We start from the raw sequence: 18,601 nt of genomic DNA on the forward strand, positions 1-18,601 counted from the left end.
AAAGGTTAAATAGTTGAGCCTTCCATGCTAGTAGATGAACTAATGAGGAACACTTACGACTCTAGTCTTGTTTGACACTGGGTGATCTATACGTTTCCAAAAGAAAAAAATCACCCCAGTGGCTCACTTCCTTGTAGTAGACTTCGTTTTACTGTTCTAAGCAAAGTTTTAGAAGCAACTGTATGTTCAGTAGTCTCCTGCTCATCTTATAAATGAATGTGGGAACTTTGAGTACCACTACCCTGCTTTGAAGCACTGTGGCTGAGCTGTGCTGAATGTAGAGTACCTGTTTAGTACTGGTGGAATTGTACTTTCCTGGTGACTTGTTTTGGCTTAATATCCTGAAACATTGGAGTGAGTGGGTCATGAGGGTATTAATGAAATCTGGAAGTTGGTCTAAGTAGCCTGTTCTTATTTTTAATAGACTCATGAAAAAAATGTGGATGCCAGTTTATTAGAAACCGAAGTTAATGTTGCTGGACAAAAGAGAAGAATTACAGACATCCCAAAATTTGATGTGAGTTTTAATCTTGTAATAAAGTGAAGTTTAACATAGCTTCACTTAATCTGAGTAGACTCATTTTGACTTCGGGTTGGCTGAATCTTGTAATTTTAAAAGTATTTTAAACCAAAATAGAACAAATGCTTCATCGTCTCTCCTTCTAAAAATGGAAGCAGATATGTGATCACCTAGAACCTGGAGTTAGTTCCTGATGCAGGTGAAGTAAGTTGCTGCCGAGGGCCGCTGAGGCTAATGAAAAGAGCCTTGAAAAATCACTTTGTTAAGGAGGCTTGTTCTGAGATTATAGATACAGCAGTGGGAAACCAGAAGTGATTTATACTTTCTCTGCTCTTAAAATGCTTTAAGTGGCAATGTTAATAGCAGCAGGTATAATTCTTTAAGCTCTTGCCCCTCAGTCCTCTTCCAGATTGGCCTTTTTATTCTGGGGCAACAAGTAGAGAGAGCTCTGAATCTGATAGCAAAATTCAGTGTTAAAAGTTAACACCGTCTTGCTGTGGTTTGGAACTGCTTGACTGCTAACCCATCTCTTTCTGTGTGTATACATAACAGGTATGTAACAAAAATGAAATGGAGCCTTTCAAAAGATCTCCTGTGCAGCAGGGTCCGAAGAATCCAAGAATCCAGACAGCACAGTTGAAAGCAAGGGAATTAATAGCTTCTATTGCTACTGATTCTGGACAGGAGAAGTCTATGTCTAAACAGTCAGCTATTCAAATCCAAAGTAAGAGATCAACTGGTATGAAAACTTGGTCTTTAGGTTTGACAAACTAAATTTCATTTTGCTTGCTAGCTGTCTTGGAGTATGTTCGCTTTGTGGTGATTGTCAACTGACTGATGGTGGACATTTAGCTTGGGAAATAGATGTCCTGTCCAACTACAAAGTTATTTGAAGTCCTTTAAAGTACTTCAACTGAGCTGAAGTGGTAACAGAAAAGTCTTTCAACATTTACAGTTTTGACCAAAATCCTGAAAAAACATTTGTTTCCTTGTATCGATACATGAGTTAAAAGAATGAAAATGTACCAAGTTTGATTTTGGTACTGATTTCAACTGTTAGGGTTCTGAAATAATTTGTTTCTGAAACACTTATTAATTGCATTGGAAAATTAGGTTAGAATGATGGCTTCCCTGATTTTTATTTTTTTTAACTTGTTACCATTTTTTTTGTGGGTTGAGGAGGGAGAGGGGACAGGGAAAGCAGATAATTATGTGTTTAAAAATCACTATCACTACAACTTCTAAATTGCTTTTTAACTTGACTTGTATGGTTGTTTCTATCTAAGGTCTTCAAAAATACTGGAGGATGCTTTGGATAAAACTTGTTGGCAGAAGTGAGGTCTTAATGTGTTTCCTGAAGCTCCAAGTTTGCTTCTGTTGTTTAGGTTATTTTTACCCTGCTTTATGTTAAAGGAGCAGTGAAATAACAGTATGGCAGATTAATGGTAACTGTTATTTAAATTCCATTACAGTTCAGATTCAATCTGTATTTTCTCTGTGTTTCAGCTTCTTCAGATTTGCTTGAAGTTCAGCCTGTTGAAATCGTCAGTGGTCAACTGCATAAACCAAGTAAAGGAAATGCTGAAATAGCAATGCCATGCAAACTGTCTGTTCGTTCAATTGAAAAGACCGCTCTCATGCTATTTGAGGTACCGTAGAGTTACAGAGCTTTGGTATATAAAAGGGAACAGAGGTAGAAAAACTGCAATTTCAGACACTATGTTAGAATGTAAACCCAATAACATGATATACCAATTAAGCTTTTTTTAAAAAAAAAACAAACACAACTGATCATTGAATGCATTAAATCATATTTAAAATCAAGATTACATGTATACGCTTGTGGAATGTTCTGCGGTAATGTTCGATGTGATGCATGCTGGTAGAACTTGAGTTAAATTTGTACTTGTTTGTCTTTGTAGCTGCTGCTTATTTCCTATGATGTATTTTTCTTAACAAAAAACGATTTTATATATATATATATATATATATATACTTAATATGATAATGTGTGAGAAATCACACAAGACTCTCCTAATATTGCATTATGCAGCATGTCTCAGTTGTTAAATATAGTGCTTTCACATGCTGTCAGTACCCCTTCTCCCAGGAATCTCTGAAAAAAGCAAGAATTTTTGCTTGCAGCAACTTCTCCAAAAGAAATTGTACCCATATTCAAACTGCTTCAGACCAATCAGCACATCCACAAGAAAACAGGGAAATGACATGGTCAGCAAGGTGAATTCCTTGCAGTGAGGGTGTACTAAATCCTGTGGTTTTCCAAAGGTGAAAATTCTTTAAATTCTCTTGAGATTGGAGACAATGTGCAACTCCTGTAGTCTTTTAGTGCTTACTTAGAATTACTAAAGAAATACTGATCATAGTAATGGCAGCTAATAAAAGTGCTGCTTTTCTCCATGGCTAAATCAAGTTGCTATACAAACTGTGTTTTTGTTTTCATGTTTGTACTAGCTTGCACTGTACAGATGTAAGCAATTCGTTGTATAAATTGCTAAGTCACCTGGAGAAGGCTTTGTGGAGACTGCCTTGTGGCCTTTCAATTCTTTAAGGGGGCTTATGAGAAGAATGGAGAGAAACTGTTTACAAGGACAGGTAGTTTTAGGACAAAGGGAAATAGTTTTAAACTGAAAGAGGGTGGGTTTAGATTAGAATTAGGAAGAAATTCTTCACTCAGAGGGTGGTGAAACAGGTTGCCCAGAGGAGCTGTGGATGCCCCATCCCTGGACATGTTCAAGGCCAGTCTGGATGGGGCTTTGGGCAGCCTGATCTAGAGATGTCCCTGCTCTACTCAGAACTTCAGACTCTAATCTTGAAATTTCTTTAAAGCAGATGTCACTGAAGATTTTCTGAGGGAAAATTAATTACAAGGTCGGTGCTTCATTTTCTTATCAAAAATGTCAAATCATATAATGGCTTGGGTTGGAGGAGATCTTAAAGATCATCTAGTTCCAACCCCCTGCCATTGGGGGATTGCCTTAACCCAGGTGCAGCACCTTGCACTTGGACGTGTTGAATCATACGTGGTTTGCATCAGCCCACTTCTCCAGCCTGTCCAGGTCACTTTGAATGGCATCTCTTCCTTCTTTGGTATCAACTGCACCAGTCAGCTCTATAACAAACAAATGTTATGTCTTTAGTCAGTTTGGTTATTGATGTTTTTCTAGTATATTAAGTATGGATTACTTCATGCTTTATATCTCTAATATCTAAATTCTTGTTTCCTGAATAGCTTACTCCATGGCTCAGGAAAGGTAAAACTAGCTTGTTACAATAATACGTGTTGCCTTTGCTACTCATATGCCAAAACTACTACTTTTCTTGGTAGCAGTATACAAATATAAATGCCACTCTAAAGTGAGCTTTCCTAGATTACAAAAGGGAGGTACAGAAATACTACTGCTTGCTTGATACGCACCATGTATCTTTTTTAAGTGTCTGGACCTTTTCAGCTGCAACAGTGCCAGAGTTAATCTAACTTACTGTTGAATTTTTAAATGTGATGATTTTAACTTCTGTGTTTTGTTGTAAAATAAGCATTTCAGGGTTAGCAAGACCTTAGTGTTACATTGGCTATGAAAGTTTATAAATTCCATCAAAACAAACTTTTTCAGTCTAGTTCATTTTGTCCTTAGTTTATGCTATGAATGACATACTACCTGCAATGAACACCAGATGGAAACCCTGACTGTTAAATTGTTGCTGAACTGCCAGTGCTCTCTGAAAGACTGAACTTTTTCTAACAAAAATGAAGTTGAAAAGTAGTTTTAATGTCTCACACAACTTACTTTGAGTCAAAAAGTACTTTGCTTAGTTCAAGCAGGAAAAATCTCTAGCTAGTATTTCTGATGGCTGTTTCTGGTTCCTTGTGTAACTGTTGTGTAAGTTTTTGTAATGACTTTTCAGTAATGTATGACTTTGTCTAAGGATGGGCAAAAGCATGCCTGGTTTTAGTTCTTTGGACTGTTAATATTGATCAGATTACTGTGTTTTTTTGTTTGTTTGTTTGTTTGTTTTGTTTTGTTTTGTTTTCTTTCTTTAGGGTTACGTTAAGAAAAAACCTTTCATTCCTGAATCAGCATCTAAAGTACCACGGGAGATAAGGCAGCGATATTTCAAACTTTTTTTTGAACATTACCTCAAAATTTGTAGCACGGTGGATGAAGCTGGTGGCAAGGTTTGTAATGTTTTACAGGTCTTTACAGTTCTTCCTCTTAAGTCAGTAGGTTTTAAATTGCACAACATGTTTTGTTTGTTTGTGTTTAGGACTAATATTTCAGCCTTTTCAGGAAGCAAAAGTTAAAATGTACTGGATCTTACACTTTCCTCATGTTATCAATCAGTTGCAGTTTTCCACCAGCAAAACCATTTTTCTTAGCACTGCTAATTATCTTTTAAAATTATGTATGTTAGTATTAGAAGGGATTTTTTTTTTTTTTTACATATGCATTTCTGTGTTTTTTTTTCTTGTTTGTTTTTGTTTTTTTTTTGTACTTCAGATTTAGGACACTATTTGAATGTGTGTCTCTAAATGTAGGTTCAGAATCTCAGATTCTAAATGGCAGTTCTTCCTGTGTTTGGGGTGGTGGGGGGGGAACCACAGCCAAACAAAAAATAAACACCGACCACATAAAGTACCCCACTAACACTCAGTCTTTCTTTTTTATACAGGCCCGGATAGAAGAGCAATCTATTTATGATCGTTGTGGCAGTAAAAACATGTACTTGAATTTTGCTGTAAAGACAGTGAAAAAACTGAGAGATCATGGTAGTTTTGCTTTCAGTTAAGATTATTAAATGGGTTCCATGTATAGAATTTAGGATGGGAGAGGGATTATAAGGATAATTTAGTTTCTCTTTACTGTAGAGATTTCTGATTATTTTCTTCTTCCTTTGTAGAAGTATATCATGAAAATAAAAATTGATATTTTCATTTATAAATACATGCATAGCACCTTAACGGGAAATCTGAAATTCAGAATTAATGCTAAAAATATCCTTTCCTGAATTCAGGGCAATCTAGTGACATCAAGACTCCCAGTGGTGCTGGATCTGTAAAGGCAGACAATGAGAAAGGTAAAGAAAGGAAAATGGAGATGTTGGTTGTGCACTTTAGCATGTAAATGGGCTTATTTCAAAATGAGAATGTTGGAAGTGTGAAAATGTTGGGGTTTTTTTTGGTTGAGTTTTATCTATTAACTACTACAAGGGTTCCGATGCAATTTGCTGTTTGTTTTTAAGGTTCATTCTTTGGGGAAAAATACTGAACTTCTGTTTGAAAAGAGCACATTCTTCGGTGTTGCTTGCCTAGCCTTTCTGGGATATCTAGTAATTTACCATCTCTATTGTTTTGTGCCTTTGTTTTAAGCAATTCTTCACCTCTGATAGCTTCCAATTGCTTTGATGGATAAGCATATAATTTTTGCATGTAAAGCAAGGTGCACATCTTCCAATTTCAGTTTTAATTTATTTTGGAAGTGCTGGGATATTCAAGTGCTGCTTATATTTGGTCTAATATTGTTTAAACTCTCGGTTGGTTTATTTATTTTAGGGTGTTGGTGTGTTTGTTTTTTTTTTTTTTTTGCCTTTTTTTTTTTTTTTTTTCAGAACTCACAGGTGATGTTCTGTATGAACTTTTAAAAGATTACCTTTTAACTGAGCAACAGTTGATTGAAAATAACTTCCCTCGACCAAATCCTGAAAAAAATGGTAGTGCTATATTTCGTGGAGTTAGAAAAAAAGTTGTTTCAGATAGTAAGTATAAAAAAAATGACTTTGAGTCATTGTTACACAGGAAACTAAAATATGCATGTGTACAAAATACAAAGTAGTTTCATACTTAGTTCCTGAACCTCAAATAACTTCACAAGCTTTTATAACTAAACTGTGATCAGCACAGCAGCTGATCTTGCACGTAAACCTGACACTGAAAGTGCTAGAGAGGAGCTTTATTTATCTTAAACTCATGGCAAGTCTTGGGAGACTCTGCTTATGTATTGATTTGCTGGTCTTGCAGTTACTGTTCATGTAACTTTCATACTTCAATGCAGTATTTTTCATCTTTTTTCAACTTGCTGACAAGCTCGTGAGGAAATACTGTTTTTTTTTTTTTTTTTTTTTTTTTTTTTTTTTTTTTTTTTTTTTTTTTTTTAGAGTTCCGAAGAACATGCTGTAGGTGTGGTGAAGTATTTACTGTTAGTTCAGGAAAACATAGACTTAAAGAATGCAACTACCATTCTGGTAGGCTATTGGAACAAAGAGGTAAGTACTCTTTGGTATTCAGTCTTTGTGGAAGCTGTTACAAGTCATGACGTCTCATCTCAAGACTGAATAAAATCAGTGTAAACTCTTTTGCACGAGTACCACAGATGAGGTACATTCTGCTGTTCTCTAAGTAACGTGTCTAGTTACTGGAGCTTGTTTTCTCTGTATATGCCATAAGTTCAGGAAAGTTGATGTTGATAAAACCCCATGTGAAGAACGGAGAAAAATACTCCTTGTGTGGCCCAGTATTGACTTCTAAATGAACCTTGTCATCTCTGCTAAGACTCCTTAAGAACTCAAAGCTATACTAAATGCTTCCCACAGTGAGAACCTCACAGGGAATATTACAACTTTCTCCCATTTGTTAGCATTTTCTTTGATTTACAACCTTTTATTGAGGTACAAGTGACATAGCACCGTCTTGATGGTACCGAGCAGTACTCAGGCTTACCTCTTTCCATAGTGCAGTCTCAAGAGAAAGTGGAAAAGGAGTAAAGGTGCTGATTTTTTTTTTTCCTTGCCAGTGCCATTTGCTGCAAAACTGCTTCACTTTCAACTTCTCTTTTTGGCAGTTGCTGGTGGCTTGGAAAAACACTATAGCTGTTGTGAAGGAATAGTTGGGTCTCCTGGGTGCCAGATTGCAAAGGTAGGATTAATGTTCTTTAATGCAGTATCTCAGATTTCCTTAGCATCCTGTTGACTTGAAGCTGGGTTGTGTCTTTTTGCAAGCTACCTGGTATAAGATTTTTGGGTTTCCTTGCCTAAGGCTTAATAAATTTGTTGGCACCTACTGACAGGAAATATATGTGCTCCTTAATCTATTAGAGAAACAGATTGGCAATTTGTTTAAGATAAGTTTAGCAAGCCTGCATGTAAACACTAATGGAAATTTTGCAGCTTCACGTTCATGATGGGAGAAAGGAGACATTGGATGGCTTTGTGAAGACATTAATTAAATCACCGCCTTCTGATAAAAAACATGGTATATATGCCCTGGACTGTGACATGGTATGAACAACCTAAAAATTTGGTTCAGTTAAAAGTATACTGCTACTTACGAGGCAATTTCCTGGGTGTAGTAGTTTGGCCCTCATAGCTCTGAGAGGCCTGCAGAACTCTGGCTGGTTACTGTAAGTGAATGGACCTTCTGTGTTAAATACGCAGCGAGCAAAGCTGTTTGGATTTCTTGATGCTGTAGCTGGTTCTACGTTTTGTATAGCCATGTACTATAAAGAAACACTGGTGTTGAATAAATGCTCATTAAATTTATTTTTTTCTTCAGTGTTATACAAGCCAAGGCCTGGAACTTACTAGAGTCACAGTGGTTGATGATAAGCTACAGGTTGTCTATGATACGTTTGTTAAACCCCATAATGAAGTTATAGACTACAATACAAGGTATGCTATTCTGTCTATACTACTTGAGGATTAGGCTCCCTAAATTGGCAGATGTGAACTTCAGATGTAAGCAGAAACCTGCATCTATTAAATGCCTATTACTAGTTACACAACTTGAAGACTTTCAGTCAGGAATGAGGCTTTCATTCTTGCAGACTTAATTAAGAAAGACGTTTCTCTTTGAACAATTTGTTTGTTTTTACACTGAAGACTCCCCACCTTCCTTCAAAAAAACAAAAAACAACAACAACAACAAAACACAACACAAAAACACAATAGGTTTAACCTTACAGGACTTGCTGCATTCCCTAAGAATTAAAGCAATTTCAATTTTTCAAATTTCATCTGTAAATGTCTCACTGAAAATCAGTATAGTCATAAGTCATCTAATAAACCTGTAAGAATGTTGTCCTGGTTTTAGCTAGGATAGAGTTAATTTTCCTCCTAGTAGCTGGTAGGGTGCTATACTTTGGATTAAGATGAGAAGAGTGTTGATGACATACTGATGTTTTAATTGTTGCAGAGCAGTGCATACACTAAGCCAATGACTTCAGCTCCTCTCTCTGTCCAGCGGGCAGGCTGAGGGTGCATCGGGACCTGGGAGGGGACAGACCCAGAACAGCTGACCCAAACTGACCAAAGGAGTATTCCATACCATATGGGGTCATATATAGGGGTGGCTAGCTGGGGTGGTGGGGCTGGCTGCTTGGGGATAGGCTGGGCGTTGGTCAGCAGGTGGTGAGTAATTGCATCGTACATTACTTCTTTGTACACAGTACTAGTAGTAGTACTATTATCAATATTATTATTATTATTTTCCTGTCCTAATAAACTGTCTTTATCTCAACCCACAGGCTTCACTTTCCTGTTTCTTTCCCCCATCCCAGAGAGGGAGTGGGGAGGGTGAGTGAATGGCTGTGTGGTGCTTAGCTGCCAGCTGGGTTAAACCACAACTGTACAGTTTAATAAGATTTGGCTGTATTTAGCCCACTTGTATTCTGTCCTCCTACTGGGTCTTATTTTTGAGATCTGGAAAAAAATAAGTTTTAGACTCCTGTTAGTTCCTTGAAGTCCTGCAACTGCTCTGAGAAGAAACAAGTTTTGAGTCTGCCTGTAAAAAATATATATATAAAAAATAAAGGAGAACCAGCATAATGTGTGCCTGCTTCCTTGACAGCAATAACAGTTTGCTCAGAGACTTGTTTTCAGTCTGTACCTAAAACATAGGCTCAGTTGCTTGTAGTGATACAGTGAAGTTGAACAAAGCTACATGATATTAAATTACCTCATACAGTCTAAGTGAAAAGGAGTAGAATGGAAAAAATGCCTTGTCAACTAGGGTTTACTTTAGGTGTTCGGGAAATATTTCTTAATGTCTCTGTTAATGATGTTGTTCTAAACCTGTCCTTAGTTTCTCAGGAGTAACAGAAGATAACTTGAAGAATACGAAAACAACTCTTCGGGACGTACAGGCAGTACTGCTGAACTTGTTCAGTGCAGATACAATTTTGATTGGACATAGCTTAGAAAATGATTTCTTCGTTCTCAAGGTAAAATAAGCTGTTTGAAGCAGATTTTAGGAGTTGAGTACTTGTCATGTTGTGTTATAATTACTTTCAAAAAGAATTTTGTGTTTCAGCAGACTAATACATGAAAATGAAATATACTTGATTGTATATGACAATTGTACTGAAGATAAAATTACTTTCATAGAAGGAAGAAACATTAAGATGTGGCATGGTAAACTTTCTGAGACTTGGGCTTTCTACTCTGCTGTTTTGTGTTTCTAACTAGGTAACCATGCATCACTGTAGAAGAATGATATCCTTATTATTGGGTTGATAGAAACCTGAAATTTATTGCTTTCTGATATTGCTGAACTTGTGACTGCAAAACTGTAGGAGGCACACTCAAATAATACCAGTGTATTGCTCTTAGAATCTCTGGAAACAACAATGCTGCCTGTCAAGTAATCACCAGTAGCTGCCAGAAATACATGGATTATGCTATTATATATCAAAGGTAGCAATATTCCATGAAGAACACAACCATCTGCAAACTTTTCTCAGCCTAGAGAAGAAAAGGCTTATGGGGAATCTTACCAATGTCTCTAACTAATAGAAGGGAAGATTTCAAGAAGACAGACAGGCTTTTTCTAGTAGTGCCCAGTGACAGCATAAGAAGCAATGGGCACAAACTAGGATGGGAACACAAGGGATGCCCTAGGCGTTCTGAACATCAAGCAAAACTTCTTTACTATGTGGGTGACCAAACACTGGCATGCCCATATAGGCTGTGAAGTCCTCCTCTGTGGGGGAAGCTGCCTGGACATAGTTCTGGGTAAGCTGTTCTAGGTGACCCTGCTTAAACAGACTGTAAGAGATGATCCCCAGAGAACCTTAACAACCTCAACTTTTCTGTGATTCTATCATTATTACTAGTGAAGGAATTAAAATTTAGTGTTAATAGAATTTCATGCAAGTGAAACCACAGAATCATGGAATGCCTTGTGTTGGAATGGACATTAAAGATCGTCTAGTTCCAGCACTTATGCCATAGGCAAGGATGCCACCCTCATATATACACAACTAACAAATGTCAATGCACAAACGTACAGCAATCACTGTACAACACTATTTTTCCACAGTTCTTGCACCACAGCTTGCTGTTCTACGGTGATTAGAGCAACATAGGACAGATGAGATAGTATTAAGAGTTCAAGGATTAGCTTGGATGTATTATTCAGAAAGTAAATGATTTTGATCCTTCATATTTTTTCTTTAATAAGTAAAAGGAGGTGCCAGACTGTAACTGGATATGTCATCATTGATGTGGCCTTTGCTTTTTTCCAGCTGATACATGACACAGTAGTGGACACATCAATATTATTTCCTCATCGGTTAGGTCCACCTAACAAAAGAGCACTTCGGAGTCTGATGGCTGACTACCTCATGAGAATTCATCAGGGTGATGGTAAGAGCATGGGTTTTTACTAAGCAATCAGTATGTTGTGTCATGAATTGGTAGACAGGAATAACCCAGGAAATTGTAAGATAAAGTAATACACTTGCTGTAATTTAAAGCTTTGTCTTGGGTACATTAGTTCCAGTAAATGCAGAGGATGTATAAGGTGATTGACTTGTCAAAGTGATCATCACATAGAAGTGTTACAGTTGCTTTGTCTTGTAGAAGGGACATTGGAAAAAAATCCTGAAGGTAGTGTGAAGAGGCTAACTTCTATTACAGATTCAGTTGCTAAATCAAGCTGATAGAAGAACTCTTCAATTCAAATACTGTGCTTTTCAGTAATAATATTAGAGTAAACTTCTAGGCTGTAAAAGACAAATGAATAAGCCTATTCTATGCCGTGTGTATAATACTTAGGAAATGGTACATTTGACAGATGTATATTGCATTGACCATGTACAATTGTTTTGAGTCTGATCTTACATACTCAAATTCAGTTTCTTCTAATGAACGGGCAGTTGCCTGTTTGCTCTTAATTGTTCTCCAGGAGGCTTCACTGATGAAGTTCTATTCTGCTAATGTGTCTTCTTTCCCAGGGAATAGATAAATAGTAGCAGTGAGCAAAACTAAGACTGTGGAGGAGCTGGGTTTTGCAACCGAAAGCTTGTAACATCTTCTGACTTACTTTGCACTAACAGTCTTATGCACAAGGCTGTGGTGAGAATGAAAGGAATGTCAAAGTTATTTGTACAGAATTTTAGATGGCTATCTCAAATAGTAAAAACTGCCATTTTCCAGACTGCTCTGTTGGAGTCTGGATTTAATCATTCTTTGATCACCAGTGAGCTAAATTTGAAATGTAACCTATAGAGCTGAACAGCTGCCATTTCTAGAAAAAATAATCCTGACACATAACTTCCCCTCCTTGTGTTTATGCTGTTTTTGTTTGTTTGGTTGGTTGTTTGGTTGATTTTTTTTGTTGTTGTTTTTTTTTTTTTTTTTTTTTTTTTTTTTTTTTTTTTTCTGCTGATCTGTCTCTTAGAAGAGGAAAATAACTAAATTGAAATTTGAATTATTTTTTTTTTGTTGTTGTTATCCCAAGGATTGTTAGAAGAGCTGCCATTGCTGAGGTAGCTTGTCTTACAAAATACCAAATACTTGATTTGGCTGGAAAACCATGGCTTTAATAACTGAGTTTTGCTAGACTGCTTGAAAACAAAACAAAACAAAAAACTGTCTCGTGCAGGCTACACTTCCTTGGGTAGTTAAAATAGCATCTGAAAAGTGGAATAGTAAGTCTGGGGTGTGAAGCAGATGCAACTTTCTCTGGCAAAAGATAATAGAGGGTCTGGAAAGGTCACAGGATTATGACTCCTCAGTTTGCTTCTATGGCTTTTTTAATATGTCCAGTTTTTATAGAAGCTGTACAAGTATAGAAACTTTTGCAGAGATATTTCTTGTATTTGCAGTGACATTGGTGTGTTACGTGAGTGCTTTCACCAGCTTGTCTGTCACAACTGTTTAAATTATGTTTTTGTTGGGAAGGAAGCATAGCCACATACACATCCAAGGAAATACTTCACTGCTGTATGCCAATATATATCTGAATTGCAACTACCAGTCTGAAGATCTTTCCTTTTGAGTCTAGGCTGCTATATGGAAAATGATCTAAAATCTCTGGCATTTAAGTTTTACAAGAGAAAGCTAGAAAGTGGTACCTCTATTAAGTCATCTTTTGTTATGATAGCACTTAAATCCTCTGCTTCTTTGGAAAATGGAACACTGTAATTAAATCTAAGAATTATTTTGTCCTTACTGTCAATGTATTGTATTGTTTGTTGTTCTCCCCTGCCTGAAGCATGTGGAATCAGTGCATTAATGCAGTGATATAACGCAAAGAAGCCATACTGTTTGCTTATTGAGCCATTAGCTCAAAACAGAAAGGGGATAGGATTTTTTACCACCTTCAAATTAAAAAGCTAACTCTATGATGTCGGGGTTTTTTTCCTCGACTCTTTGGGTTTCTGAATCACCAGCCCATATCCCAAACCTGTTTAAATTACATCTTCTGTACCTTTATTAAAACTTCCACTCTTGGAATCACAGAATCATAAAATGGTTTGGGTTGGAAGGGATCTTAAAGGTCACCTAGACCAACCCCCCTGCCATAGGCAAGAATACTTCCCACTAGACCAGGTTGCTCAAAGCCCCATCCAGCCTGGCCTTGAACACTTCCAGGAATAGGGCACCCACAGCTTCCCTAGACAACCTGTTCCAGTGCCTCACCACCCCTATGGTGAAGAATTTCTTCCTTATATCTAGTATAAATGTACCTTTTTTTAGTTTAAAGCTGTTACCCCTTGGCCTGTCACCCTGACAGAGTTCTTCCCCAACTTTTTTGTAGGCCCCCTTCAGGTACCAGAAGGATGCTATACAGTCTCCCCAGGGCCTTCTCTTCTCCAGGACTAATTTGCCTTTGTTTAGCCTGTTTAGGATTTAATGAGGTAAATGAGGTACACAAATTCAAATCTCTCAATTTGAAACCAATTTCTCTGTATGGAGATGGCTGAATACTATACTATAGCCTATACTATACCTATCCTAGACTTGCTAGAGTCTAATTTCTTCAACATGCAGCTTTGACTTTCATTACGGAGTGCTCAGAACTTGCATACTTAATAACATACATAATTACATACTGTTATCCTGATGGCCAATGTTTTCTTTTATATTGACTTAATGTTAGGAAGGGTATTCTGGTGCCTACATAAAGTGACAATTAATGAACATTGTGCGGATAGTTTATTTGTGTGGCTATCACCACTTTGCAGCCAGAATGCATTGAAACTTTGTTGCTGTACTAATGTAGTTACAGGAATGGTATAAAATATATGTAGACTTGTTATTTTAAATTGTTGACTTTGAATAAACATGTTCTTAAAACGTATATCAATATATAATTTAATTCCTTTAACACCATTTAGTTCAGATATTGTTGGTTCTTTCAGCAGATCTTTATCTCTGAGGAGAAAATTACCACCTAGTTGTAAATCAGTTTGTCTTCAGTTGCTCTTTCAACTTCTGATTTTGCACAAGATTTGGAGAGGCTGACTTTCCAAAGACAGTTATGTTGGATGCTCTAGTTTACTAACCCAGGCTCAATTGTATATTGAAGCTAGAGGACTAGAGGATGTGGCAGGAAATGGAATACTACCAGACAATATTGAGCTTCTAGACACAGTTATCTAGACACAGTTATCTTGAGTTTAGCAAGAACTTGCACCAAAAACAGTCTGGATGCTAGGTACTCTTTCAACGTTATTCACAGTTGTTCAGCTTCTTAATAAACAAGCCTACCATTATTCCTACCATTATTTTATAAAGAAATGTGTAATCTGACACTTCTAATATTTTTTATTCTCCCTTAGTTAATGGCCATAATTCAACTGAAGATGCAATTGCATGTATGGAACTGATCTTCTGGAAAATAAAGGAGGACAAAAAAAGGAGAAAATAGTGATGATTTTGACTTTGAAGGAACTGGATGGTGGGACTAAAATTCTACTTTGGTTTGACTCGCTAATGACTGTAATTTGACTCTAAAGCTTCAGTAGCAATTATTTTTCATGTGTAAAAGAGTGCAGTGGGAAAACTTAATGTAAAAATCATACTTCATCTACTTTTGATGCTTAAGATGAACATAAATGCACAAAATAGAAGTAGGATACACTGAGCGAATGCTTTTGTGTTAAATAGCAAATCTGTTCTGTTAAAATAATACTTTCTGTAATCATCTATCATTAATCATTAATTAATCATTAATCATTACTATTATACGTAGCTGTATATACCAATCACAGTGACTGAAAGCACTTGTTTAAAGTTCTGGAGATAATTTGATTATTTCTTGTTCAGCCTCCAGCAAATAATGCTTAAGTGCTCTAATTACTATTGTGTGATGAAAGGTTGATTTAAGATTTTTTTTTTTTTCTCCCTTTCCCTATCTGCTTCTCTCCACCTCTCTGTGCTTCCTGAGAGAGGGAAAATAAACCTAGCTACTTCAATGAACTACTATGTTAATTGACACAAAAAGGCACAGTACTAGAAATTGGATCATTTATGGAGCATAATAAACTGGTCTCTTTAAAAAATAAATAATAAATAAAAAAGACCATGTAAGACCATGGAAGCTTTTCAACTGTGAAAATTCAGTGTGCTTTTCTGGCTTTATTGGGGTTCCTAAAAGCACAGTTATCTCAAGAAATAAGCATGCTTATTGCTTCAGCTAGAATTGGACTATACTATAAGCTGTAATTCCTTGCCTCCCTCTTAAAGCAAAATGCAGCATCTGCTACCTTCACAAAGGGATGTAAGTTCAAGGTTTTAAAGTCTTGTTGCCACTTCCGTGTGAAGGAAATCAAATACAATAAAAAGAAAATGTACAAAACTGTTTTTACAGGATCGTAAAGATGAAGATATGGCTTTGCATTGATTCCTGAAAAAATATTCTGTGTGTGGGGAAAATGGTCTTGACTGAGGTGTCTGTAACATGAGTAGCATAGAGAAGATCTTGCAGTTGTCATGGACATGCTGTGCATAATAACAACAAGTAAACTGCATGACTAGATTTATATTGAAAAAAAAAAAACAAAAAACAATGTGCTTGTTTTTATGCTTTTTCAGTGTCTAGGGCATGCCTCATGTTCGGTAATATACTGTGAGGTAGTAGCTGTGGTTAGAAGTAGTGTTACTTGTTAATTGTCCTTTCTCCAATACTCAGATTGTGGCTTAAATAAAACACCTTACTACAGCTTACAGAATGGCTTTGAAGTTTTTTGTTTTGTTTTGTTTTGTTTAAGGAGGATATATTTGCTCCTGGATCCTGGAATGTCTAACTTTGAAAGTAGGTCTTTTTTGTGAAGATTGATGTTATTATTTGGCTTTGAGTGAATCTGAGGAATTAGATGAAAGCCTACTCTACAGAATTTGTTACTCTTTGTTGGATGACTAACACAGGTTTCTCTACTAACTGTTAGCGCTGACCAAGCTGATAACTCAGATTTTATAGGCAACCTAAAGAACATCCATTGTCTGATTTGTCCTCTTCATACCTTTTTTGTGTAGTTGACTATTGATAAAAATACTATGCACAACATGTCAAAGAATTTTAGTTTGTTTTTTTTTTTTTTTTTTTTGAAAAAGTGGCAAAGGGGAGCAATCCTCTGATCCTGGAAGTAATAAAGTTTCACCAAAACTGAAAGGTGTTGTGAACAGAAGAGCAGTTAGGCTTAAGTCATTGCTCCAGGGATTGAGTCATCTTTCTGCTGCTCTAAGCACACTTTTTCCTGTGTATGTTTATGATGAAGACTTTACCGCAAAACATGACACAGCATCTTCAAGAGCCAGAATTTTAGCTCATGTTTGTGAGATGTGGGAGACTTGGCATGGTCTGATTGTAATCTGAAGTTTGGAGGGACTTGCTGAAGCTTCTGCCTCCTACTGTGAGGATATCACCTATATTGTACGTTGTGCTGGTAAGGGAATATGTGAAATAGCTCTGAAATGTTATAAGGAAACATAATAGTAAATTTGATATATTTGAGGATTTTGATTTAGCAATCCAAACTGCTCCAGGCTGTTTGTTCCAACTGTTGTTTAATCTGAATTCCCCTGTGACCAAGCAGTGGCATTGCAGATGGTAATGGCTGATTAGTATGTGGCTTAGTATCACAGAATGGTTCAGGGAAAGACAAAACGGTGTGTTGGAAGCAGGAATGTCATGTACCAGCACAGGGAGGGAATTAACAGTAAGAGGCAAAACTTGTTTTGTTGAACTAGGCCTATGTAATTTAGTTGCTTTACATGGGCCTCTGCTTATTTTCTGTATTTCCTCTTTCTCCAGTCTTTCAGAGATCACAGAATAGCTGAGACTGGAGGGCATCTTGGGAGATCTAGTCTAGCCTTGGGACATATAGTCTAGCCTTCTGGTCAAAGCAAGGTTGTGTCCAGTTAGGTTTTGAGTATCTGCAGGGATGGAGACCACAACCTGTTTGGGCAACCTCTTCTATGGATTGAACACCCTTAATGGAATTTCCTGTATTTCCATTTGTGCCCAATACTTCTTATCCTGTCGCTGGATATCACTGAGAAGAGCACATTTCCATCTTCCTAACTTCTTTCTACCAGGTACTTATGCACATTCTGATATAATGGTCAACACTATTTTATTTTTTTTAAGCAAATGCCCAACCATTATGTTTTGGGCAGTGGAGAAGAGGCCATGTGTGACTTCAAACAAAAGTTTAAAGTCAACCTGTTCACAGAGAAGTAGGAATTGAATATACCTATCATTTGAGACGATGCATTTTTTCTTTTTTGTTACTGAGGAGTAAGGAGTAGGAGAAGTGCAGCCTTTGAACACAGTAGTTGGATTCAGCCTCAGGGCAATTATGCTTTACTTTTTGGCTGATCTAATGAGGGTAAAGGTTCTTGTTTGGACACTTATTTCCCCCCCCAACACACACACAATGGTGTCTGGTGGAACTTTGTTATCCTAGTATGTGATATCTGTTCTCAGATCTCTTCTTAGCTTTCCTGTCAAATATGCTGTATGCTTCTGTAGCTCTTGAGATTTCCTTGGAGTGTTAAGGACTTGTTTTTTGTCTAACTGAACTCAGTGTTGAACAATCAGAACTGTTGCACTAAACCAAAGTGAGAGATGGGGAGAATTTCTGCAGGAGAAGTTGTATGCAAGTATTTCTTCTATGTTTTTTTTTTTTTTTTTTTTTTTTTTTTTTTTTTTTTCTTTAAGGCTCCTCTGTCTCTGAATAGTTGTCTGATAATTTCAAACTATGGATAATGCTTGACTGTAAACAGTTACCTTTCCATTGTATATCACATACTCCTCAAAGCACGTCCAGCTTCACTTGTCTGAAACTCTATTCTTTCCCAAGCATATACTTGTCTTGAGTATGAGCTTATTAACAGTATGTGAGAAAATGTGGGAAAACTAAGGAAATACTATCAAAAAGCAATGTGTAGAAGAGTTGGTAACAGAGTAAGCTTGTGCAAAGAAGTAGGCAGGTGTAAATATGTAGAAGTGTATAAAGGATGTTAGGATGTGAGGTATTTGGACTAGTAACTGTTGGGAGTAGATAGTGTTATGCTCTTAACAGCAGAGAAACAAATAAAGACATCTTAGCATACAGGGGGGACATGGGATCTGATATAATGTGTTGTGGAAGGCAGAGCATACAACCACTAATGGGTAGGCTGGAAACCTTTTTATGCCACCAACCACCATAAATCAGATTTTCCAGTCCTGGTTAACAGAGTAATATACTGAATGTGGAACGCACAGTGTGTGTTGCAAGTGGAGAAGCAAGCAATCTATTAATAGCTGTAGTTCTGTGATGTGTAGATCTAATAGAGACA

General features: G+C 36.8%; 1 protein-coding gene across 1 annotated transcript in view; it reads left to right on the forward strand.

Moving 5' to 3' along the window:
* LOC106015500 (uncharacterized) overlaps positions 1-15,987 on the forward strand; it is a 28,368-nt gene extending 12,381 nt beyond the window's left edge. The window contains exons 5-18 of the mRNA XM_072031387.1: positions 425-517; positions 1,073-1,244; positions 2,027-2,169; positions 4,581-4,715; positions 5,210-5,306; positions 5,552-5,614; positions 6,146-6,292; positions 6,692-6,799; positions 7,375-7,448; positions 7,700-7,810; positions 8,085-8,200; positions 9,612-9,750; positions 11,053-11,173; positions 14,596-15,987. Coding sequence (XP_071887488.1) covers positions 425-517; positions 1,073-1,244; positions 2,027-2,169; positions 4,581-4,715; positions 5,210-5,306; positions 5,552-5,614; positions 6,146-6,292; positions 6,692-6,799; positions 7,375-7,448; positions 7,700-7,810; positions 8,085-8,200; positions 9,612-9,750; positions 11,053-11,173; positions 14,596-14,684 — 1,608 coding nt within the window. The 3' untranslated portion in view covers positions 14,685-15,987. The remainder of the gene's footprint in view (positions 1-424; positions 518-1,072; positions 1,245-2,026; positions 2,170-4,580; positions 4,716-5,209; positions 5,307-5,551; positions 5,615-6,145; positions 6,293-6,691; positions 6,800-7,374; positions 7,449-7,699; positions 7,811-8,084; positions 8,201-9,611; positions 9,751-11,052; positions 11,174-14,595) is intronic.
* The last annotated feature ends 2,614 nt before the right edge of the window (positions 15,988-18,601 follow it).

The sequence above is a fragment of the Anas platyrhynchos genome, chromosome Z (genome assembly GCF_047663525.1).
Source record: "Anas platyrhynchos isolate ZD024472 breed Pekin duck chromosome Z, IASCAAS_PekinDuck_T2T, whole genome shotgun sequence".
Taxonomy (NCBI): Eukaryota; Metazoa; Chordata; class Aves; order Anseriformes; family Anatidae; genus Anas; species Anas platyrhynchos.